Source organism: Eurosta solidaginis, chromosome 3 (genome assembly GCF_040869045.1).
Source record: "Eurosta solidaginis isolate ZX-2024a chromosome 3, ASM4086904v1, whole genome shotgun sequence".
Classification (NCBI taxonomy): Eukaryota; Metazoa; Arthropoda; class Insecta; order Diptera; family Tephritidae; genus Eurosta; species Eurosta solidaginis.
Window position 1 is genome coordinate 187,686,981 of NC_090321.1, and position 25,717 is coordinate 187,712,697.

At 36.0% G+C, this 25,717-nt stretch overlaps 2 protein-coding genes across 2 annotated transcripts in view; both read right to left on the minus strand.

Annotated features, from left to right (window-relative positions):
- LOC137244788 (persulfide dioxygenase ETHE1, mitochondrial) overlaps positions 1 to 2,039 on the minus strand; it is a 57,261-nt gene extending 55,222 nt beyond the window's left edge. The window contains exon 1 of the mRNA XM_067774296.1: positions 1,911 to 2,039. The gene's annotated coding sequence lies outside the window, so the exon portion shown is untranslated. The remainder of the gene's footprint in view (positions 1 to 1,910) is intronic.
- sprt (PDZ domain-containing protein sprite) overlaps positions 1 to 2,460 on the minus strand; it is a 63,204-nt gene extending 60,744 nt beyond the window's left edge. The window contains exons 1-2 of the mRNA XM_067774290.1: positions 2,206 to 2,460; positions 1,911 to 2,040 (exon numbers count right to left, since the gene is read on the minus strand). Coding sequence (XP_067630391.1) covers positions 1,911 to 2,040; positions 2,206 to 2,213 — 138 coding nt within the window. The 5' untranslated portion in view covers positions 2,214 to 2,460. The remainder of the gene's footprint in view (positions 1 to 1,910; positions 2,041 to 2,205) is intronic.
- Between the last annotated feature and the right edge of the window lie 23,257 nt (positions 2,461 to 25,717).

Here is a 25,717-nt window from a genome sequence, read left to right on the forward strand (position 1 = left end):
CATTTAGGGTTGCCACCTGTTCGAAATTAAAAAAAAAATTGCATGAGATATGCCGATATGGGTATCAAACGAAAGGTATTTCACTCCGCATTGTAATAGGGACATTTCTGAGTAGGGTTGCCATTTAGAGTTGCCGCCTATTCGAAATTAAAAAAAAATTGCATGAGATATGCCAATATGGGTATCAAACGATAGGTATTTCACTCCGCATTACAATAAGGACATTTTTGAGTAGCGTTGCTATTTAGGGTTGGATAGTTAGACGAAATAGTACTCTATTTACGCTAATAAAATTTAAATGCAATATCAAGGCACCATTTCAAATTCTAGCAAAATATATTTATATGTATATTTTTGGCAAATATGAAATGAATAATTGCAATTTCTCACAGATTACTGTTAGAAAGATTTCTCACCATAGCAAAAAAATATCTCACCATGGTAATTTGCTGCCGTTGAACACTAGAGGCATTTGTTCAATTTGAAAACGACATCTAACCATTTAACTACTTACCAAAAGATGGCGCGTAACGAAGTAAGTTGACATTTAATTAAACTAAGTGATAGCTGTCACTCGTGAAATTTACAAGTTTTTGGAACGTAATAAAATTGTGAAATTAATAATTCGGCGCAAGAAGATACTCGACCTAAATAACTTAGTTCTCGATTTCACTAATTGTCATAACAATCCCTTATACTATAGGCTGGATTTACCCATTTCATATTTTTCATTCCAGTTCATTTTGCGGTTAGTGTTTGATATGTTTTTGAAATATATATTTAAGGAAATCAAATATTGGTAAGTAAAAGTATGTAATATGTGTACAAATTAAAAAAATTGAGTTTAATTAATGATGACATGTAGAACAAAGTATGTTATGCGGCATACTCGAAGATTGCCGAGCAAAGCTCGGTCGCCCAGGTACTAAAACGTCAACAGATATCAGCTGTTCTATTAACTTACAGCTGGCGCTGCCATCTAGCGTATAGTAGCAACTGCCGGCAATCAGTTAAAACTTTACAGCTTGCGCTGCCATCTAGCGTACAATAGCAACTGCCCGTAATGCAGTGCAAATATTCACAATAGTGCCATAGTACAAATAGACTTATTTGTGTGCTCACAATCGTTTATTTTTAAAAAATTATTTTAATAAAATATAGCTAAACAAAAGCACTACGACCAAAATTGCCCAAAACTCGCTAATAGCCCGAATTAGTGATGGAACGATATTTCGCTATTGGTGATTGCATCGCCGCTATTGACAAATCGCTAATAGCTATAGCTATTGCAATTGAAATATATCAGTGATTGGTGATTTTCCTTCATTCGATTCTTTTGAATGACAATCAGCTCTGGCAGAATATCGCCAATAGCGATTGTTAATAATATCATAACATCTCAGAAAACTAGAATTTCAGTTTACAATAAAAGGTACATATTTTTGTCTTTTTATTCCAATTTTGGTTCATATAATTAAAATTAAATTAATGCATAACATTGAATCTACTCCGATAAACAAACTTAAACATTCATTTTTTATATCCAAGTATACACATAATTTCAGATTCGCTTATCAAAGATAAATGAAAGCGATCGCCATAGCTGTAAAAAATAGCCATATCTATATTCACCGATAGCTCAAAATCGCTCATCATATCTTCTGTATCGAATCGCTTGTTGAAATCGCTATAGCTATAAAAAATAGCCGTGATTCAAAAATAGCCATATCTATTTTCACTGATAGCTAAAAATAGCCATATCGTCCACCACTAGCCCGAATCTCCATCTTTACAACCAAAACTTTATTTATAGATTTGGATTCCAAATAAGAAAAAGGGACCCGTACATAAAAACAGCAATTAATAATATAATAATAAGAAATAATATATATGATGATTCTTCTACTCACCATTGATGCAGACTTTTGTTTAGCAAAAGCGCGATGCTGCGCTGATATCGGCTCGCTAACAACACTGCCAGCATCCATATTTGTTAACGAGTACAGCTGTGAATGTTCACAAGAATTTTTACATTGGTAACTGAAAAAAAAAGAAATTAAACAAGGTAAGAAAAAACTCATTTGTATTAAACTTTGAAATATTTTTGCCCATAGAATATCTGTAAGTGTTTTAAATGAATTGAAAAAGGTGCTTATTTATGGAAAAATTATTATTGTTTTTTTATTTTTTTTCAAATGTACATACAACCACATTATGATCTCATTCAAATTTATTTAATTTATTGCATCTAACATCACACTTTCCACTTAGTATCTATGTACGGTGCGTGTGTTTGATGCGATCATGCAAATGTGTTTGCACCTCCCGAAATTTGAGTATGCATTTCTACCCCTGTTGAGTTGCCAATGCTTTGTTGCTATGTAACTCAGATAGATGATTGTCAACAGTCGTCACATGAAATACGAGCAATTCTCATCGCATTACAGCCACAATCGTAAACTCGAGTTGCATTTGCACTCACTCACTTCTACATTACGCACAGTGGGGTGTTCTTTTTCGTTTTTTTTTTGGCGGCCGCTTAATATGCATTTCCATTGTGCGGTCGATGCATAAATATGAAACTAGTAATTTACATGAAAATGTATATATTTATTTGTCTAAGCACAAAGTGAAATTATAAATGTAATATCTTTTGGGATTTTCATTGGTATTTGTTTTTTTTTTTTTTTGTTTGGTGCAGAGTGTTAATTATAGCTTAGAGTGTGAGTAATGGGCTGTTAAGGATTTGAAATGAAATGTAGGTTATTATTAAATTAAAAAAAGTATATTTAAAAAACTCAACAGTTACACATTTATTTGGTGTAACAGATTTGGTATTGAGGATTAGGGTTTCTCATAGTAGAGGTCACTGACACATCGCAAAGTTAGAATAATACGGAGTATTTTTGTTGTTGTTTGAGAGCGAATCAAGTTTCCTCCGTTAGTTTCTTGAACTCATTCCAGTTCGATTTTTTATAGTTAATGAAATTTCGTTGAACGGAGCTGATTAAATATCGCGAGTCATCGCAGCTTATGGGTTTTGAGCTAACAAATGAGATATCTGGCGAGCTACATCATCTTCCCCCGACTCTGATTGGGGCGTTTCTATGCACTACCATCATCCGGATTTCGTAAGTCGCTGGGGAGGTGGCCGTTATCGCCAGATCAGATAGTTATAACTTGATGGCTTAACGGATTGTTTCCGTGGCCGATTTCGGGGGAAAAACATCCGTAAGAGGGCTTAAGTTGCAGTGCACATGGCGTTATGGACCAGAAACTGATGATCTTGTGCCGTAAATGAAGCGGAGAGATTTACGAAGGGACTGATGCTCGGCATTACTCCTCTGCCAACTACAAAGATTGAGGTGTGGGGCGCAGCCGTAAGAGCTGGAGGCTGAATCGAACAACATCGGTAGTTTTATGTTGCTAATTGTGCAGCATTACGAATAGGCACGTTCGCGCCTTGATGTAGGGCGAACTAGTAAGGGTGCCAATAGACTAGAAGCGCACTAGAGGTTTCACCTACAGGGAAGTTGTCGCAATAGTATAATTCCATTAGAAGTGGTTGTTGTTGCTGCTTCTGTTCGGTAACTTTTTTATTCCAGATGCTGATTCTGTGTCTATTAAATAATTCTACATTATGCTCCAAAATCCTAAACCCAAGCAGCCACACTAAACGCTCACATAAAAACATTTCTTATTATTATTGTTATATAAATAAGCATAATTAAATTTTTTCATAATCTTGTATTATTTGCTCAAGTCTTATTTGCTTAAGCCAAAAAGTAGCGCCGCATTTGAATTTGACAGCTCGAGTGTGCCTTGCATCAAACGCCTTTGTAGAGCGCCATCAATGCTTGGCGATTTTATCGAATTCAACAGCAGCCGAAAGCATCTTCAGTCGTCCTCAACTAATCCATAAAAAAACAGGTGTAAGATAATCCGTTTTTTTTTATGGCTTTGTGGCTTGCCGCAGCAGCAACAACAACAACTACCAAAGCACGTTCATGCCCACAGCCAACGAGTACCTACGCGCATCCGATATTTGTACACAACTTTAATGAGTTTGAGTTTTGGGTTACCTAATGCATGTTTTTACCTCCCCTTTTTTGCTCGTGCACCACACTGCACCTATAAAATTATCTTTATGTTTATTTATGTAGTACAGAATCATATACAAATTGTTTTATTAAATATTTTTTTACCACATTTACATTTTATGGTACGGCATTGCGGCTAACGTAACTGTCGCCAACACAAAGCAGCCCATTCATTGCCATGGTTTCTTGGGTTTTTATTTATTTATTTTTTCAAACTAAGATTAGTGTTCGCACAATGTAAACTTTGTTTTCTTTGATTTGCGATATTCACATAATGGCGAATAAAAAAGTTGGCACATACCATCGGCCTATGTCATAATTACGAAAACATACATTTTGTTTAATGCTATGCTCGTACTTCAAAATCTAGCATTTACCCTTGAAACTGGTGTGGCAAGTTCTTCGTATTTTCAGCATTTGATTATTTTATTGAAAAATTTTAACCAAAAAAAAAAAAAAGACACGTTAATGAGCCACCATTATCGGGGCATCGTATGTCTTCTCTCTTGAGAAGGTAAATATTTCGAGAACACTTCCGATCCTATTTTGAACAAGTTAGGTGTATTATTTTATAAGCAGCCTACATGTGGCATACGAAATATCAATGCGTGATCAATCTTGTTCTCAACGAAGATGAAATTATCGCTTCCCTCTGTTGCGCCAACAATATACTTCACAGTTTTATTAATATCAGAGACTTTTACTTGGAAAACAGTACATCCGTTGAACCGATATTTGTTTGGATCCTTGAGAAGACTCTCCAATCCACGTTGGAAGACTCATTCCGACAGTTATCGCTGTTTACCGCCATATTTGGATATCTCCGCAGCCAACGCCACATTAGATTGAGAGCTCGTGATCAGCATTATCCCTGGATGTTTCTTTGATGCATTTGGCTTAGAGGGCAGATACTGTTTCTTCCATTATATGTGCACTTTTCAGAAATGGGTCACCAGCCCACCGTTTTCTATGAGAAGTCCCTCAGGGTTGCAACTATTCCTCCTTCGCGAAATTTGTTTGTTTGGCTTCCTTTTTCAACTTACTGCAGCATTCACACATTCCTCTCGTTACATTTGATTTTAAAGCGGTGTGCCTTCGTCCTTTTCGCAGCGTTTTCAAGAGGCGAGGAAAGCTCTATCTCTCTAAAAGCGGATTAAATATTATTTAACATTTAAGTTAGCTCGAAGGCTTTCTAGCATGCGGTTGATGCAAGAGAAAGAACGCTGCTTACAACTCCAACAAAGGAAGTATTTGTTTAACAAGATTAATCTACCATATTTCAGGCCAAGTCTCCTAGATTTGAGAGAGGCTCAAACTTTCAAAGGTGCTTAAACACGTCGGCATTATCTTGAACACTAAGCTGGACTGGAACAAACATGTCGAGGATGCAACCAGGAAGAATATAACTGCCTATCGAATTAAACAGGATAATCTGTACGGTTACCAGAATCCAGATTTCCGTTGCAATGGGATATTATTCAACAGCTCTTAAAGTTGTAACAAATTTTCTTTTGATAGATCTCTAAAGCAAACTTCATTCAAGTTGTATTGCAGTTAGACTGGATGCAGCATTGAGCTGCTCTGGATCATACTCGAAAACTATGCTACACAAACCCTCTCTCCATTTTTAATGAGAATCTCAGAATGGCACGAGTCCGACGACTTTTCTACTTTAGACCCTGCAAGCGGTCGTTTGCTACGTCGTAGCGATGATGTGACGCACAGGCCACAGAAGGAAACGAAGGCTAATGAATTGCCTCAGTTAAACCACTAGAGCGGCATTGTTTATTCTCTAGTTGGGTGAAAAAACTGGCTCAAGTCTGTTTTCATCATGAAAGCTAATATCAGATGTACATTGAAACACACAAGTGAGATGTCCAGACAAACCATATCCCGTAAAAATAAGAATCGAACTAGATTTCTAATTAGTCTGAATTGCCTCATCTTTGATCGTCGATTGGTAGCTCACGAGAAGCTTAGATGAATGTCAACTCGTGATTTCTCTCGAAGCAGTTGGGAAGAAGTACTGCTTCGAGAGAAGATGTCCCAATCAGGTCAGTACAATATGGCACATCTGAATAAGCATTTCATGGACTCTTTGTCAGAGATTGGATCTGCTGATATCAAAGATATTTTTAAATGAAGAAGGTCTTTGGCTCATCTATTGGTTTCAAAATGCGTCAGTCACTCGAAGTTATCCTCGTATTCCCTGAAATAACTATTTTGTAGCGGATTTAACTAAATTCTGTAAAAATTATAAATTTCTCACAGTCCAAACAAAGTTCATTCTGTTGCCGTTCTTATAGTTCATCAACCTTATGTATGGAAGGTTTTTATGCGAGAATAAAGAATAAAGAACCATTACACCATTTTTTGGTGATTTTATACTTTATGTGGGGTTTCTAATCTAAAGGCAGTCACTGATGATACAGGCACTATGCCACGACAATATGACATACTCTTTTGCGTAACATATTTATACAACTTCAGTACAAAGTTTTGATAAAGTCTCAAGATATATGTACATACATATGTACGTTTTAAAGCCATGAGCATTGTTGCCATTTACCATAGCTTTTTTCAAGCTAGATTTGGCTTTTTCCCCCGTTTAGATTGAAAAATTGCGATTTAGCTTTAAGCTTTTTTCACAAATTTTTTACCTCTTTTTAGTGCCTCACTCTGTATTGCGAACGATAGCTCAGACGAACGATTCGCCTCCAAATTATCTATCTATTCTCTATCATTTTCGTTCAGCCCTGACGTTTCTTACTTTATGTCAAACAGGAAGGCGAAATCAATTGTCAAATGATATATTGCCATCGTTTAACATAAAGCAGATACACTAGCGATTCGTGTCTGAGGCGAAACGAACGTTCGTTTCGTAATAGAGAATGAGGCCCTTAGCTTTTTTTGCAAAACTTTGGAAAATATAGATAACCAGTTTGGCAAAGATTCAGCTTTAAGAACATGGAAGACTTTTGAGCTGGATGTTGAAAATTTGAGGGGCTTAAGAATAGATAACGCTATTATCATTAATACCAATTTCGTTCCGGGTGTTTGATATTCGGTTCGATTGGCTGTTTCATCGGCTTCGAAACTATTTCCAAGCGAATTCAATGATTTCAGGAATATATAATTGGTTTTCTAAGCTCATATGTAGACAAAAAAGCTATGCGATGTTATCTGGTGCCTAATCGACGAACTCGAACCATTACAAGTTGCATCTAATGAGATAACATAGGCTCCAAGTTGAATTTTGGGGACAGGTTCGATAGTATAAAAAACATATTTAGGAAAACCATTTACCAGTCTTTCCAGGTTTGTTTTCGAATTTTTAGTTTTGCCAGGAATGGAGGGAATTTTAAGTACTATGAATGACGTAACACCAAGCAGCGTGCTTTGGACACAGAGTATATTAACTTTGATTGGATAACGGTTGGTTGTACAGATATAAAGGAATCGAGATAGATATAGACTTCCATATATCAAAATTATCAGTATCGAAAAAAAAGTTTGATTGAGCCATGTCCGTCCGTCCGTCCGTCCTTCCGTTAGCACGATAACTTGAGTAAATATTGAGATATCTTCACCAAATTTGGTACACTACTTATCTGGACCCAGAATAGATTGGTATTGAAAATAGGTGAAATCGGATGATAACCACGCCCACTTTTTATATATATACAATTTTGGAAAATACAAAAAACCTGATAATTTATTAAATAATACACCTAGAATGTTGAAATTTGACGTGTGGACTGATATTCGTGGACAAATAAAATAAGCTTTATCTTTGCAAAAAAGAGCTTTATATCAATGGTATTTCATTTCCCAAGTGGCTTTATAACAATAAAGAGGAAAAACTTTAAATTTAAAAAAATGGGCTTGGCACCGCCCCTTTATGACTAAGCAACTTTCTATGTTTCGGGAGCCATAACTCGGAGAAAAATTAACGGATCGTAATAAAATTGGGTACACAAATTTTCCCCATAGCACGAAATATTTCTAGCAAAAAATGGACGAAATCGGTTAAGGACCACGCCCACTTCTATATAAAAGATTTTTAAAAGGGTCGTGGACGAATAAAATGAGCTATATCTTTGCAAAAAAGAGCTTCATATCAATGGTATTTCCATTCCCAAGTGGATTTATAACAATAAACAGAAAAAAGCAAATTTAAAAAAATGGGCGTGGCACCGCCCCTTTTATGACTAAGCAATTTTCTATGTTTCGGGAGCCATAACTCGAAGAAAAATTAACGGATCTTAATAAAATTTGGTACACAAGTTTTACCTATAGAACGAAATATTTCTAGGGAAAATGGACGAAATCGGTTAAAGACCACGGCAACTTAGATATAAGACAAGTTTAAAATGGTCTTATACTACAATAATAAGCTACAACTTAACAAAAAATAGTTTTAAATCAATGCTATTTCACTTATCAAGTTTTATTGTAAGAGGAAATGGGGAGACATTTCTTTTAAACGGGCGGTGCGGCGTATTATGTAGAAAAGTAATTTATCTGAAATGAAATGTACAATTGAAGCTCACGCTGAGTATATAATGTTCGGTTACACCCGAACTTAGACACCTTTATTTGTTTTAACTCAAAGTTAACCTGATATTGGGTGTTAAACTCATACATATTTAACACATTTTTTTAATTCACTCTAAAAAGATAACTTGCCGATCCGCAAGTGGGCTTCATACTTTTTATTCAATGCTAGATAAACGTATAGGCAATTTTAAATAAGAAAAAATACGTTAATCCGGGCTGAACAATGCTACTATATAAAGAAAAGGCGTTATATTTTGTTAATAAAACAGTCAAATTAGCAAAACCGATAAAGCTTTTTATTTTTTTTGAGTTCATATTTCTCTAACCTGGATAAGGAGAAACAATAAACCATTTTATTTCCATCATACACATATTTAACCTTTTATACGATGTGATAGAAATAATGTTTTAACACATTAATTTTCCGTTCGCGGTGGATCTCATTTGGGATTTGCCTATCTATGTATGTACATATCGTAAAAAATAATTACATCATACCAAATTCTGCGAAAATCACAGTTTCGAAAAATCAGTTGGTTAGGACCTTTGTGAATTAAGCCAACGATATATTATTGTGCACGTAAATATAGTGTTAGTAGAAGAGTGGTCACTTTAAACAATTTTAATAAAACACAGATTGCATCTGTAAATTATGTTATTTACTTGTTATTAAATTGAAATAAGCATTACTTTTAATTTTTTACCAGATGCATGAAATGTTTATTCTGTTATCTTTTTTTATGTAAAAATTAATAAAACGCTTGAAAACTTGCCTTGAACTTTTAGCGTTTTTTCTTAGCCCGAAAAATTTTCAGTTAGCTTTTTAGCTTTTATTTTTTGTCCATTTAGCCTTTTTTTTGAGTTCTGGCAACACTGGCCATGAGTGCCACACAAACAAGCCAAACTATACAATGGGTATGCGTAGTGTGAAAAATATCATCTATGCGTATATGATTGTATAAGTAAGCATATCTGCATCTGATTGTCGACTGCGCAAGCTTACTGCACCCACAGCACTTCCTGCAACAAATTGTTTCCATCGACAATAACAGCAACATAGTTTCTGAATCTGGTAGTTACTAACAAACAAAACATTCGTGAAATGCAGCAACGCCATTTGTTTACATAAACTTACATACTTACACACATAAATAAACATCAAATTCGCAACATCAGCTTATTTGTTTGACTTTAATTTAAAGCTTAATTATTTCCCAAGCACAAATATCTATCAACTCATTTGACATGGCAGTCGACTTCCTTTCGAACTTCACATGCTGCTGGGGCGTTTGCTTGCTATTAAATAACCAGCTTTTATAAGAAATTTCATTGTTGAACGTCATCTTGTCGTAGGCTCATTCTTCCCAGAAGCTCTCAAGAGACAGTCTACAAGATATACAACTAGAAGACCTATAAAATCTTAAGTACTAGTTGTTGTATATGCAGGCAATGATTTATTTGCTAATATAATGTGTATACATTAGACTGTATTGAAAATATCTAAGCTCATCTCAAAATCTTTCAAAATGGCATAACAAAATTTATATTTATGGTACATAACTTAGCATTTATGGTATAAAAGTTGACACAGAACAACATCATCACTAATTGGAGCGTGACCGCCTAGGCGATTTTGACCGTTTTGTAACAAGTCACGCTACATATCCCTGTTTCGCGACAGCTGACGCCAATTGGGAGCAACAAGGGAGGTGAAATTTTCCTCAACCTGTCTCTCCCAACTCAGTGGAGGTCTCCCCCAGTGACATAAGCATGGGCACTTAGAAAACCGTTGCGTACTTTCAATCAAGCTTGATCTCGAGCCTGTATAAATCCATCGGAGGTTCTATTAAGCCAAGATCGAAATACATTTGCCAAAAGTTTGACAGTAAGCAATGATTTGACTCAATAAATCCACCCCATCATCCTTTATGTGGCAGCAGCAGCAGGAAAATTATTTCAGTAAGTTAAGGCTTAACGCATGGACATTTAGGACAGTGATTTATCAGATAACCAATTTCCATTGACAGATAAGCCTTGTAGAGTTCATTAATTTCGGCAGGCCTAAAGCATCTCGCTGCAGAAGTTTTTATTTATTCAACGCATGCTCACCTGGCTTGACGCCTATCTGCACAGGAACAGATCATAGAGGGTCCGGGACCCGTATAATGCTAATATTAAAATAGTTTGAATAGTAGTGTCAGGTACTTTCAGACCACTCACATTCCATCACAGTTGAAAGCAGAGTTTTATTACCATTATCTAGCGGAGTAGATATTTAATTTACTAACTGTAGTAGCACTCGATAGCACACCGTGCACCGTACGATACACTGATCGGGCAACTTGAAGTTGCGGCTTATACTGAGTTCCTAACAGAAATCCTCCCCAATTAAAAACCAAAAAACACCAATAACTCGTCAATAATAAGCGCGTTTCGATTGTTATCGAGAACAAGCCGATAAGATACCGACAAAAAGCCAAGATAAATCGATACAAAATCGGGGACCCGTGAATATCGCTTGTTATCTGCATCGCTAATATTTCGATACAATTTCTATAAAATAATTCAGAAATTATATCGAAATGGCCCTGTAATAATATAAACATAGTTCCCAAACACTCACAAAGTTTATTCGAAATGGTTCTGTAATTATTCGGAAATGCTCTTGAATCGAATATCGAAAAAGTTAATTCCAAAATACTTTTTAAAAATTGCCGAAATGATGACCTAAGCAATTTCGAAATAATTCCGAAAGCTTCCCGAAGTACACGAGATGACCCAGTAGATATCTGCACTGATCCTGAAACAGCGCCGAAATCATAACAAAAAAGTCTCAAATTCATTACAAAATGGTCCATATTTATACCAAACAGTTCTTAAACTAACACGAAATAGGGCATTATACCGAAAATATTCCTAATTCATCTCGTTAGGGTCCACATCACTTATGGGGATACAGTCTAATGTAATACCCGCATTATAAATATATGCATATACGGGAAGAAATACATATACATACATATGTGCACACATAATACGGACTTGGGCCTCATTTTCTATCCTCTTCACGGTCTGTTGAATGAGAACAATTACGTTTCGAACATACACATTTAATTTCATGTAATGCTTCCCTTCATTTGCGCAGTGCAATTTCTATCTTCTACGCCTGCGCGGTTGGTCTGTTAATTATGTTAACATGCTAACAAATATAGGTATGCTACATTTGCAAAGAGTTCTTATTCTTCTTCATCTGCTGGTATTATCACTTTGCATTTTTCAATCCCACGTTTAGTGGGGGAGTTCGATTTGCCATACAAGCATTTTGTTTATTAGTGAAGTTACTACACATACACACGACTCAAATGATGAAGAATGAACGAATAAACAAGTGACTGATGATGACATGATGGGAGTGTCTTCAACATGATGACCATATACATATGTATGGATGTTTGTTTGTATGTTTTGAAGGTACATACTACTACGTATTTTTTCATATTTGGTTGAAGTAGTAGAGCTAAATTTAATGACTACGAACGCCTTAGTTCTGATGTTCAAGAAAGTTTGTATGTAAGAAATAAGAAAATTTATCATGGCTTTAATTTCATTCTGAAATGTTCTTATACACATATGTAAGTACGAACATGTGTACATATATATACATATCTAAATATTCAAAGTTAATTACATGTATGGTCATAATAGCACTCCTCGGTTTGAAAAATTCACAAAAAACATTCAGGCATGTGGTTTCAGTTCCAATAATAGAACTAGATTCAGGAGAAAAAATTTCATGTTTTCGAGAAGCAACAGTGTTCGAAAACAGGCCTCTTAATATACCGATTTTAACAGCTACTTAATAAATTTACGTGTTATCGTAAAAAAAGATTCCAAAATAAGTGCCTTTAAAAAAGTAGCTGTTCGCAAAAAGAGAAACAAAATAAAATCCGAAACCTTTTTTACAAATTAGCGGGTTAGAGGGCTTGAAATATACGCGCGGTAGGTGTGTCGTAAGAGGTGACTAAAATACCAAATTGATTCAAGGGGTTTTGGAACGCAACCCCCTCAAGGGGCTTCCAGCGCAATATATACCTTCTCCAACCCAATTGTCAACCTCACCTACCTGGGGCGAATACTGTTTCCTTAACAGCTATGGCGACCCCGAACTCCTGATGGATGTAGGGGGTGGGTGGGCGGTATGGCCTAAAAGGTTGCATGTGATCTTACCAAATCGTTACCGAGATGGTCGGGCTAGTACCCTTATGGTGCTTGTTGCCGGAACGTACTGCATGTGTATCACGCAAAGGACCATCAACATCGATAACACTCCCCAAGGCTTTCGGGGAGTGTTCTTATCGCTACAACAACAACATGTGCAGGGACAGCCTAATGAAAATGTGTTTTTACTAGTGTTTCTAACTTGATACCGTGACAATATGTCTTTCCCTCCCTAACTTTACTGCAAAAAGTGCTCAGGTCCATAAATTGAAATATATCTGCTAGATCTTTTGATTTACTATTTTCACTGGTCCGTCAAAAATTTAACTATTTTATGAATAAGCTCAATACTCCCTTCTCGATCCGCATACATTTTGGTTATTTTTCAAATAATAGTTGGCTTAATCCACACATAGCCCGACTCTAAATAAATATTCTCAGGAAGTTTTTCTCTTTCCAATTATCATATTTTGCGATTATCATTTTTAACAGTTTTTCCTCAAACAACTGTAAATGTTTTTTTGAGGGTAAAAGTGAAAATATTGTGCTGGATTTACTACACAAATGTGAGTTTCGAAAGCGCAAGTCTTTCCTTCTTAAGACGGGGTAAGTCGGGGAAAGGGAGTCATATAAAAAATAATAAAAATCTTCGTAAAGGCTTGGTGCCAGTCCTCCACAACCACGACAAATTTTAGCACCGGTGACGTAGTATATGTGGCCTGAAGACTCCCGAATCTGGGAACTTGTTGTTTAAAATGGAAGGCAACATAAACGTATTTTCTGTACTGGTACTGGTACGAATTAGAAAACAACCACTTTATGCGACAGTGTAGCATCTTGAACCACTATCGGAGCCTATTCAGTATGCAGTTAATTACGCACCCTTCGGCGATATCTCGCACCTGCGATATTCAGTTTCTTAATAAAGATCGTAAACTTGTCGTTTTTGCCATTCTTGGAATATGGGGCATGGTACAAAAAAAAAAAAAAAAAAAAAAAAAATCAACTGTTTTTAGAAGTAAGGAAAGGCAAGGAAAATATAGGAGAAAAGAAAATGATATGAAAGGGTTGCTAAAAATGTGTTATGAATTTGCTATCGATAACAAAGGTTAACAAAGGGCCACTTTTTTTTATCGACTTGTTAACGGTTTGTTATAGAAAGCTATCTATTTATTAAAGTTATCGATATGTTATCAAAAAGTTTTAGATTTATTATCCAAAGGCTGTCGATTTGTTTTCAGAGTTTTATAATTTTTTATCGGCGTGTTATCGATCCGATTGTTATCAAGAGGTTACACATTTGTTATCGAAAAAATATCGAGCTTTTATGGATTTTTTATCGATTTGGATTCAAAAAAGTTATCGATTTTTGATTGAAAATTTATCGATTTGTCATCGGAGGGTTTTAGATTCTAATTCCCGTGTTACCGATTTGTTACTGTTTCGCAACCGATTTTTTTCGAAAAGTCATCAACTTGTTATCAAAAAGCTATCGAAAAATTACAGATTTTTTATCTGCGTTTTATCGATTTGTTAGCGACAACTCATCGGTTAACAAAACTTCAACGTAAAATCGATGACACATAAGTAGTTCATAGATAAAAAGCTGATAATGAAACAATTTTGTACTAGTCGGTACGGTTGTTACGAACAAAGCCGGAAGTTATTTGTTTGCGGTAACTTTAAACCCGTTGAGATTTAATTTCCACCCCTGTGCGGGCTTAAGTTAATTTAAAAACATGAGCTTTCTAGACGTAAACCTGTCTGTTACATTTCGAACTCTACGAGTACTTCGTACTCACGCCGTTTTTTGTAAATAATTGGTAAATAATTTACATATTAAAGTATTGTCTTGATAGTTAGCTACTTCCGTCAAGCAAACCCCACCTAAAATCATTACACTTCACTGCGTCTACGAATATTTGCGTAGCAGGTTTGTTTCTTAAGTCTTTTGTATTAATTATGACACAGTTTAGTCTTTATGTATATATTTTGAATATGCTTTTCCTACGACATAAAAATTGTGCTCAACAAATTGCGAAAATTTGGCATTCCCATATTTCTTTACAATTTATTATTTACATATAGTACATACATATATTTGGATATACATACATATTAGGGTGGAGTGATACCCTATGGGTTTTTATACTCAGTTGAGCAGAGCTCACAGAGTATATTAACTTTGATTGGATAACGGTTGGTTGTACAGGTATAAAGGAATCGAGATAGATATAGACTTCCATATATCAAAATCATCAGGATCGAAAAAAAATTTGATTGAGCCATGTCCGTCCGTCCGTCCGTATGTCCATTAACACGATAACTTGAGTAAATTTTGAGGTATATTGATGAAATTTGGTATGTTGGTTCCTGAGCACTCATCTCAGATCGCTATTTAAAATGAACAATATCGGACTATAACCACGCCCACTTTTTCGATATCGAAAATTTCGAAAAACCGAAAAAGTGCGATAATTCATTACCAAAGACGAATAAAGCGATGAAACTTGGTAGGTGAGTTGAACTTATAACGCAGAATAGAAAATTAGTAAAATTTTGGACAATGGGCGTGGCACCGCCCATTTTTAAAAGAAGGTAAGTTAAAAGTTTTACAAGCTGTAATTTGGCAGTCGTTGAAGATATCATGATGAAATTTTGCAGGAACGTTACTCCTATTACTATATGTATGCTTGATAAAAATTAGCAAAATCGGAGAACGACCACGCCCACTTTAAAAAAAAAATGTTTTTAAAGTCAAATTTTAACAAAAAATTTAATATCTTTACAGTATATTAGTAAATTATGTCAACATTCAACTCCAGTAATGATATGGTGAAACAAAATGCAAAAATAAAAGAAAATTTCAAAATGGGCGTGGCTCCGCCCTTTTTCATTTAATTTGTATAGGATACTTTTAATGCCATAAGTCGAACAAAAATTTACCAATCCTTGTGACATTTGATAGGGGCTTAGATCCTGGGACGATAATTTATTTCTGTGAAAAAGGGCGAAATCGGTTGAAGCCACGCCCAGTCCGTCCGTCCGTCCGTCTGTCCGTTAACACGATAAATTGAGTAAATTTTGAGGTATCTTGATGAAATTTGGTATGTAGGTTCCTGAGCACTCATCTCAGATCGCTATTTAAAATGAACAATATCGGACTATAACCACGCCCACTTTTTCGATATCGAAAATTTCGAAAAACCGAAAAAGTGCGATAATTCATTACCAAAGACGAATAAAGCGATGAAACTTGGTAGGTGAGTTGAACTTATGACGTAGAATAGAAAATTAGTAAAATTTTGGACAATGGGCGTGGCACCGCGCACTTTTAAAAGAAGGTAATTTAAAAGTTTTACAAGCTGTAATTTGGCAGTCGTTGAAGATATCATGATGAAATTTGGCAGGAACGTTACTCCTATTACTATATATATTGTAACGAATTTTCTGCAAATCCTCTTATTTGCCCCTTTTGCTAGGTTCGTATCGCTAAACTGTTGAATAAATAACTCCAATATTGAATAATGGAAAAATGGCCTTTATTAAAATGCTTCACAATAACACTCAAACTGTGCAACGAATAGCTTGCTTAATAACCACACTGATTGATAGCTCAATGAAACTCTACTATTCAAAATAATACTGCTATTGCTCGCTAGATATCGTCTTAATCGCAACTGCTTGACAACTCAAATCAAACTGAATTGCTTCTTACTCGCTGGCGCCGCTTTTATAGTTTACGCTGCATACTTCTAGGCTCTTCGAATTCCAGAACTTACTAGTTGTTTCGGCTACAAAATCGCCAGCCACAACTACGTGCACAAATTATTGCTCACTCTTGTGACAACTCAGATAAGGTATATGCATGTGTTTGTAGTTTACAGTCTCCCGCACACATATAAGCGTATAAGTAAATTCATCGGTGTGTGACATCTCATCTCTTGCTGCCTTGTATGTAAATGTTGCTCGTCGGAATGTGTACATATGTGTAGACGCAATTATTTATTCGTTTATGTAGATACATAATGATTGAATTATTGATGTGCATTCACGTCACTGCTTAGATCGGCTTAGAGCTGGCAGCTCTCCTTAGTTTTGCTAATATTCGTAACACTGCCCTCCACCTAAGTCTGATCGTCCCGATCAGACAAATCTCTCGATCTAAACGCTGCTAGCATCGCCAAATGTACCACTCTTCTACTCCGTGGTTTCTCAATGCTTTGTATGCGGTAGATGGTATCACTGAGCTTCTTCACAATCTTGTACGGGCCTTCCCAACTGCACCGAAATTTGGATGGAACAACTTTCCGCCGGTGAGGGTTGTATAAGAGTACCAAATCTCCCGCCAAGAAACTTTTCGAATTATTGTTCTCATGGTACCTGTGTTTCATCGTACCACTCAATACCCTGGATCGTTCTCTCGCACTCTGTTGCTTGGCCAATGAAGAACTACTTTGTAGAGCTTGTTCTTGACGGATTGGCTTCACATACTCAGTATCGTTCCGACGTTTCCCAACAAAAGTGCGCGCTGGCTTGAAATCATCCTTGCATTCTTTCTGAAAAATTCTTTCAGTGAATTTAGTGCGTCCATTAGGGTTTGTTGATGCCGGTCTTTTCCTCGCAGGTACTTTTAATTTCGCTTTATTTGGCACATTCGATCCATCAACCTTTGCTCGATCTACTTTCCTTGACTTTCGTGGTCTCTGTCGAATCTCCTCGACCAGCACTCGCTTACTGCTGAACCCTTTTTCCAAACTGAAGTTAAGTGGCACATCTTGGTTCTCATAATGCATCACCCTTCTCTGCATATCGATCTTGATGTCATGGTCAACCAAGAAATCCACTCCCAATATAAATTCATCAACGATCTCCGCCACAACGAATTTGTGTAGAACCATGACCTTCCCAATTAGGACTTCACATATTACTTCTCCCTGAACTTGGTTATATTCGCCTGTGACCGTACGCAACCTCGCTCCAGGTAATGACTTTATGCCCCTGTAGACCAAATCAGATCGAATCAAGGAATGAGATGCCCCCGTATCTACAGTCAGTACACGCTCTTTACCATCCACATTCCCTCTGATGGTAAGACTGCTTGATTTCCTTCCAATCTGCGACAGAGATATCACAGGACATTCAACAGCCGGGGCAAGTTTTCGTTCTTTACTTTCGACACGCTCTTGCTCATTTCCGCCAGCTTTGCGTTTACGGCCACCCACATTGTTGGAACTATTAGGACCAAGATCGCAATGACGTGCAATGTGACCTGGATTGCCGTTTATTCGTTTATGTAGATACATAATGATTGAATTATTGATGTGCATTCACGTCACTGCTTAGATCGGCTTAGAGCTGGCAGCTCTCCTTAGTTTTGCTAATATTCGTAACAATATGCTTAATAAAAATTAGCAAAATCGGAGAACGCCCAAAGTCAAATTTTAACAAAAAATTTAATATCTTTACAGTTATAAGTAAATTATGTCAACATTCAACCCCAGTAATGATATGGTGAAACAAAATGCAAAAATAAAAGAAAATTTCAAAATGGGCGTGGCTCCGCCCTTTTTCATTTAATTTGTATAGGATATATAATTTTCTTGCCGGCTTGAGGTCCAATTTTGAAAATACAATTTTTCAAAAATTGTTGAGTTTTTTCCTTCAATATATTTCGGTTACCTACTGTAACCGTCTTCAGGATAAACTATAACAATATAAAGAAACATAAACAAAATAAAAATAACAATTGACATCAAAACAAACATTCATAAACAACATTATTTACATACATTATTTTACGCGTCTTCACTGCTTAATGTTGTTTATGAATGTTTGTTTTGATGTCAATTGTTATTTTTATTTTGTTTATGTTTCTTTATATTGTTATAGTTTATCCTGAAGACGGTTACAGTAGGTAACCGAAATATATTGAAGGAAAAAACTCAACAATTTTTGAAAAATTTTATTTACAAAATTGGACCTCAAGCCGGCAAGAAAATTATTTATTTAAAAAAGAAAGGTCGCTAAAAACTTATAATGTATAGGATATTTTTAATGCCATAAGTCGAACAAAAATTAACCAATCCTTGTGAAATTTGATAGGGGCTTAGATTCTGGCACGATATCTTATTACTGTGAAAAAGGGCGAAATCGGTTGAAGCCACGCCCAGTTTTTATACACAGTCGGCCGTCTGTCCTTCCGCTCGGCCGCTAACACGATAACTTGAGCAAAAATCGATATATCTTTACTAAACTGAGTTCACGTACTTATCTCAACTCACTTTGTATTGGTATAAAAAATGGGCGAAATCGGACTATGACCACGCCCACTTTTTCTATATCGAAAATTACGAAAAACGAAAAAATGCCATAATTTTATACCAAATACGAAAAAAGGGATGAAACATGGTATTTGCATTAGTTTATTGACACAAAATATAACTTTAGAAAAAAACTTTGTAAAATGGGTGTGACACCTACCATATTAAGTAGAATGAAATGAAAAAGTCTTGCAGGGCGAAATAAAAAACCCTTGAAATCTTGGCAGGAATACTGTTCGTGGTATTATATATATAAATAAATTAGCGGTATCCAACAGATGATGTTCTGGGTCACCCTGGTCCACATTTGGTCGATATCTGGAAAACGCCTTCACATATACAACTACCACCACTCCCTTTTAATAGCCTCATTAATACCTTTAATTTGATACCCATATCGTACAAACACATTCTAGAATCACCCCTGGTCCACCTTTATGGCGATATCTCGAAAAGGTGTCCACGTATAGAACTAAGCCCCACGCCCTTTTAAAATACTCATTAACACATTTCGTTTGATACCCATATTGTACAAACGCATTCTAGAGTCACCCCTGGTCCACCTTTATGGCGATATATCGAAAAGGCGACCACCTATACAACTACCACCACTCCCTTTTAAAACCTTCATTAATACCTTTAGTTTGATACCCATATCGTACAAACACATTCTAGAGTCACCCCTGGTCCACCTTTATGGCGCTATCTCGAAAAGGCGTCCACCTGTAGAACTAAACCCCACGCCCTTTTGAAATACTAATTAACACCTTTCGTTTGATACCCATATTGTACAAACAAATTCTAGGGTCACCCCTGGTCCACCTTTGTGGCGATATCTCGAAACGGCGTCCACCTATGGAACTAAGGATTACTCCCTTTTAAAATACTCATTAACACCTTTCATTTGATACCCATATCGTACAAACAAATTCTAGAGTCAACCCTGATCCACCTTTATGGCGCTATCTCGAAAAGGCGTCCACCTATAGAACTATGGCCCACTCTCTCATAAAATACTCTTTAATACCTTTCATTTGATACACATGTCATACAAACACATTCCAGGGTTACCTTCGGTTCATTTTCCTACATGGTTATTTTCCCTTATATTGCCACCAAAGCTCTCAACTGAGTATGTAATGTTCGGTTACACCTGAACTTAACCTTCCTTACTTGTTTTATTTTTTTTTTTTTGCAATGGCCTAGCAATGAAAAGTTGTCTTTATAAGAGTTAACCAAAACCACCAAATATTATTTTCGTAGGATGACGTTTTGAGGTGTCCCCAGCCCCAGGATGTTGAGCAAAATCAGCGCGATTTTACAAAGCTCATTATTTACATATTTATTTTATTTCTTTTTTAATATACATACCTTTCATATTATAATATATAACTAAAAACGACAAATTTTAAATGGTGTTTTATACTTTTTTGTTGATAATAGTATGTTTCTAATAAAGTGTATAAGTTTAGTTGCGTTGGGGCACCTGTAAACATACGATGAGTGAAATAAAAATTTTCAACCTTATTTGTGGTCTAGAAAGGCAACTTTATGGAGGTCAGCCAAAAGCGATTTCGAAAAAAAAATTAATTCACCCCACCCTAATACATATGTTAGCGTGTGGGTATAAGCGTGCTTTTGCTTGCTCAAACAGAGAGGTGCGGTTTCTGTATACTATGCAATATGTAAACATCTTAAGCTCTATTTCTAATAATAATGATCCCCAATCAATTGACAGTGAGTTAATGCAGTATTTTAAAAAGTAGCACAACAATTAAAAGATCAAATTGCCAAGTTCATTTTCAACATGAGTTTTTTTGTAATTGATATAATTGCCAAACGACATTGCAAGCACTTTGTTCTGACCACACACATTACAAAAAACTGCATATGAATGTAAAAAATAAGATATGTATGCATATGTATTTGTAGATGATTATATTTATATATATACGCAAATATATCTCCTCGTATGTGCAATCATTAATCTAATTCTACAACATTTAAAATACTCATTAACATGAGTGCTATAAAAAGATATATGATGATCCTATTAGTGAAGAAAAATTACATATATGAAAATGCATAACTGTTATATTTGTATGAGAGTTTTTGTGTATTCAACATATTCTGTATGCACACGCATACATATATGAAATACTTTAATGACTACTTTATTAGTGCGTTCAAGTTTAGTATGTTCATAGTTCAGTTTCATGGAACTTTATTTTAACCTTTTCCAAGTCGCTGTTGAAGTTCGTGAAATCGACATACATTTGCAGCTTCGGTTATTTAACAATTAATAATGAGGTTAAGTATTGCTTTTAGCGATACAAATATATATATATATATACTATAACTTTTTGTTTTCGAAAATGTTGACTTCAGCAAAGCTGCCACTTGAAGGTTTGCTTCGCTTGTGGGCTAAATGCGCCCATAAAGATCATTGATCTACATACACACATTGAATGCACTAATAACTATAATAAAATGACAGACTGATGCTTAACTTCTCTTTATGTTTGCACGCACTTAATAATTTTGTATATTTAATGCCGAAAGCTCTGTACCATACGCATAATTTTCAGCCTAAAACCCAACACTCCACGCATGAACGCTTTGCTCAAAGACATTCGCATTTCGCACGCACTGTTGGTTTTTAACAAAAAGTTAAAACAAACACTGTTCATTATTAATATAGAATTGTAAGCGCGAAGCAATCTTTAAGTAGTAATAAAAAAGTGAAACTGAAATTGAAAAGAAAAGTCAACAAACAGCCTGACGCTTATCGAAAGCTCAATAAATCTAGCTAGTTTCAACGCTGATTATTATCAAACTCATTTGATTAATAAATTACAGCAATGCATGGTTGCATTGGAAAGTGAGGTTATAGAGATAATAATTTAATTGTTTATATTTTCATTGGATTTCACTTTTACTGATAAGACCTGAAACTTGAAATTGGAGTTATAATTTGTATGATAGTATATAAGGACTTTGGCCAAGCTTTGTGCGTTTTAGGCTCCTCTTCCAAGATTTTAAGGCTTCACATAAGTTTAGATTATTTCGAAAAACATGAAAATCTGAAAAATCAAGTAAATAGCCTAGCATCAAAGATAAAGCGTGTTAGCGAGAAGGATATGGAATTAACAAACCGAGAAAATAGGAAGTTAGATGCAGAAAGACATTTTAATACATGGCCGTCCCTCGCAATTCTTATGCAAAATCCGTCGAGTGTGTTTCGGTCACAAAATGCTTCTAAGCAATAATCTGAAAATTTAATTCAGAGTCAATACAAACCGTGTCGGACCGTAAAAATTACTGAAAAACTTTAAAGCACCACGTCAAAAATTGGAAGAGAAACTCGCTTATTATTGATGTGTAAATTTCTGTGCTCACAGTATGAGAGAATACAGAATGTAAGCGTAAGTGAAGTCACTACACTATAGCGTAATGTGGGAACAATATACCTGGCAGAGTTTATGTGAGCGAAATCGGACAGAAAATTAGTTGATGGTATTAAGGAGAAAGTGAGACAGCAAAGGAAAAGCTGAAGTTAGTATAAAGAAGATGAAACAGAAGAAGAGGAGGAAGAAACATAGCAGTATATTAGCAATGTCTATAGTAATGGGGATGATAATAACGATGGTTATGGCTATCGCCACGGTTGCAAAGCCAAGATAAGACAAGAAAATAGAAAAAAAGAACAGAAAGGAAAGGAATGGAAAAAAGATACGAAGAGGAGAGGTAAAGAAAAATTAGAAGTTAAAACCGAACCGGAACCGATATGGAACTGTTGTGTGTTATGAATTTGCTATCGAAGTGTTAACGGTGTGTTATCGACTTGTTTTAGAAATGTTCTCCAGTTGATGTCGATAGCAAAGGCTATCGATTTTTATCGACGAGCTGTCGATTTTTATCGAAAGTTATCGATTTCACTCATTTCAAAAAGTTATTTTTGTTGATCTGTTACCGGCATCTTAACAATTTGTTTTAAAAGTATATCGGGATTTTTTTAGAAAAGTTATCGGAAGTGGTTTTTTTATCGGTTTTTAATAGAATAGTTATCATTGGTTTTTGAAAAGTTATCGATTTGTTAGCGAAAGTTATTTATTTGCTACCGAAAATTATCGATAAGTTATTTATTTACTGTCGATTTATTATCTAGACGTTATCAACTATTTACAGAATATGTATCAACATGTTATTAATTTGTTTTCGAAGTATGTAACATAGATTTATTATCGGGATAAGGCCAATTTGTTATAGGCGTTTTATCGATATGCTGTAAAAAATGTATCGATTTTCTGTCGAAAATTAATCGATGTTTATCAAAAAGGTATCGATTTGATATCGAAGAGTTATCGGGGTTTTAACGGAGTTTTACCAATTGTCATTGGCGTGTTATCGATTTGTTATCGACATTTCATTGGTTTGACATGAAACAAATATCGATAAAACTCCTATATAAAATTGATATCATATCTGCAACTCGCTTTCGGTAATGTGCGGATAGTACAACAAACTTGCCGTTATCGATTGTAACCGATAAGACGCTAACGAAACTAACCGAAGGACTATGTTGATGTCTGCATAAAGCTCGTACAGCTCATCGTTAAATTTTCTTCGGTACTCGCCATCGCCAACGCCAACGCAATCTTTCGAAGAACTTTTCTCTCGGAAACTCCCAGAGCCGCTGCATCTGATGTTGTCATGGTCCATGGTTCTGCACCATATAGCAGAACGGGTAAGTGACTTGTAGAGTCTGATTTTCGTTTGCTTTTCGTTTGATTTCAGAGCTGATGCTGGTTTCCAAATAAACGAAGTGTTTTACTATTTCGAAATTATGGCTGCCAACAGTAGCGTGGTTGCCAAGGCGCATATGCGCTGACATTTTGCTCGATGACAACAGGTACTTCGGTTTATCCTCATTCACCATCAAAGCAGAACTAAGCAGAACTAACGACGCGGGTGTTTAAGCCGATGATATCAATGTCATCAGCATATTCCAGTTATTTCACGCTTTTATAGAATATTGTTCTAGAGCGGGTAAGTTCTGCAGGTAGTTTAATTTTCACCAGGTCCTTCTCAACTCTGACTGAGCTGATGATGTTGCTCAATGTCGTTTTGCCCAGCCCTATAAGTTTCGCAGGAAACCAAATTCAGACATAGCGGCAAATAGGCAGCTCCTTTTCGTGCTGTCGAAGGCGGCTTTAAAATCGACGAAGAGGTGATGTGTGTCGATTCTTTTTTCCCGTGTTTCTTCCAAGATTTGACGCATTGTGAAAATCTGTTCGATGGTAGATTTACCAGGTCTGAAGCTACACTGATAAGGTCCAATCAGCCGATTCACGGTGGGCTACAATCTTTCGCACAATACACTTGCACACATACACTACACTGCGAATGAAGGATGACGCTCCCGCTAAGAAAGTGTTTCTATTGGAACCCGCTTATGGAAGCAGAGGAGGAGGGCGACCCCCACTCCGCTGGAAGGACCAGGTGGAAGACGATTTAACTTCCTTGGTGTGACCAATTGGCGCCCGTTGGCAGAGAGAAGAAGCTACTGGCGCTTTGTTGGAAGGCCATAACCGTTCGAACGGTTAAGCGCCAATTAAGTAAGTAAGACGTTTATGCTATATCTCATTCTATCTACCCGTACGTGCTCTTGTTAGGAGATCGGCTCAAAAAGGGCTGGTTTAATATAGTTTCTTCGACCTGTTTTTGTTCTTTAACAGTTACACACATACTTGAATAATCACATAGCTATCCATAAACCGTTTTTCTTAACTCACTGAAATATTAACAAATCTACACATTTTTTTTTACTTGTTATCATCATTAATGTGAATTATGATCTACTAACATCATTACCATTGACCAATGTTGACCTATACACCTGAAAAGAGTTATAAAATAGCCAAACCGGTGAGTCGCTAAGATACCAGTTAAGTGGCAGTTACAATGAGGTTATAAAGTGACGGATACAGTAACACGAGTTAAAAGAACTTATTATGCGATTAGTATTCAGAAATTACTCAACTTTGAACAATGTTAGAGAAAGTTAATATCCTTTTAATATTTTCCAAAGGCGCTAACTATTGATTTAGTAAAAACAAATAGAAAAAGAATATAGCAAAAAAAAAAAAAAATAAATGTAAGGCGCGATAACCTCCGAAGAGATCTAAGGCCGAGCTTCTCTTCCAATTTGCGTCGTGCTCCTCTTGATTTTCCCTACAAATTGACCGGACGGGACCTACATGTTTTATGCCGACTCCGAACGGCATCTGCAAGGCAGATGAGTTTTCACTGAGAGCTTTTCATGGCAGAAATACACTCGGAGCGCTTGCCAGTCACTGCCGAGGGGCGACCCCGCTTAGAAAAATTTTCTTCTAATTGAAAAACCTTATTTCTAAAATTTTGATGTTGCTTTGCCCGGGAGTTGAACCCAGGGCATACGGTGTGATAGGCGGAGCACGCTACCATCACACCACGGTGGCCGCCAGAATATAGCAA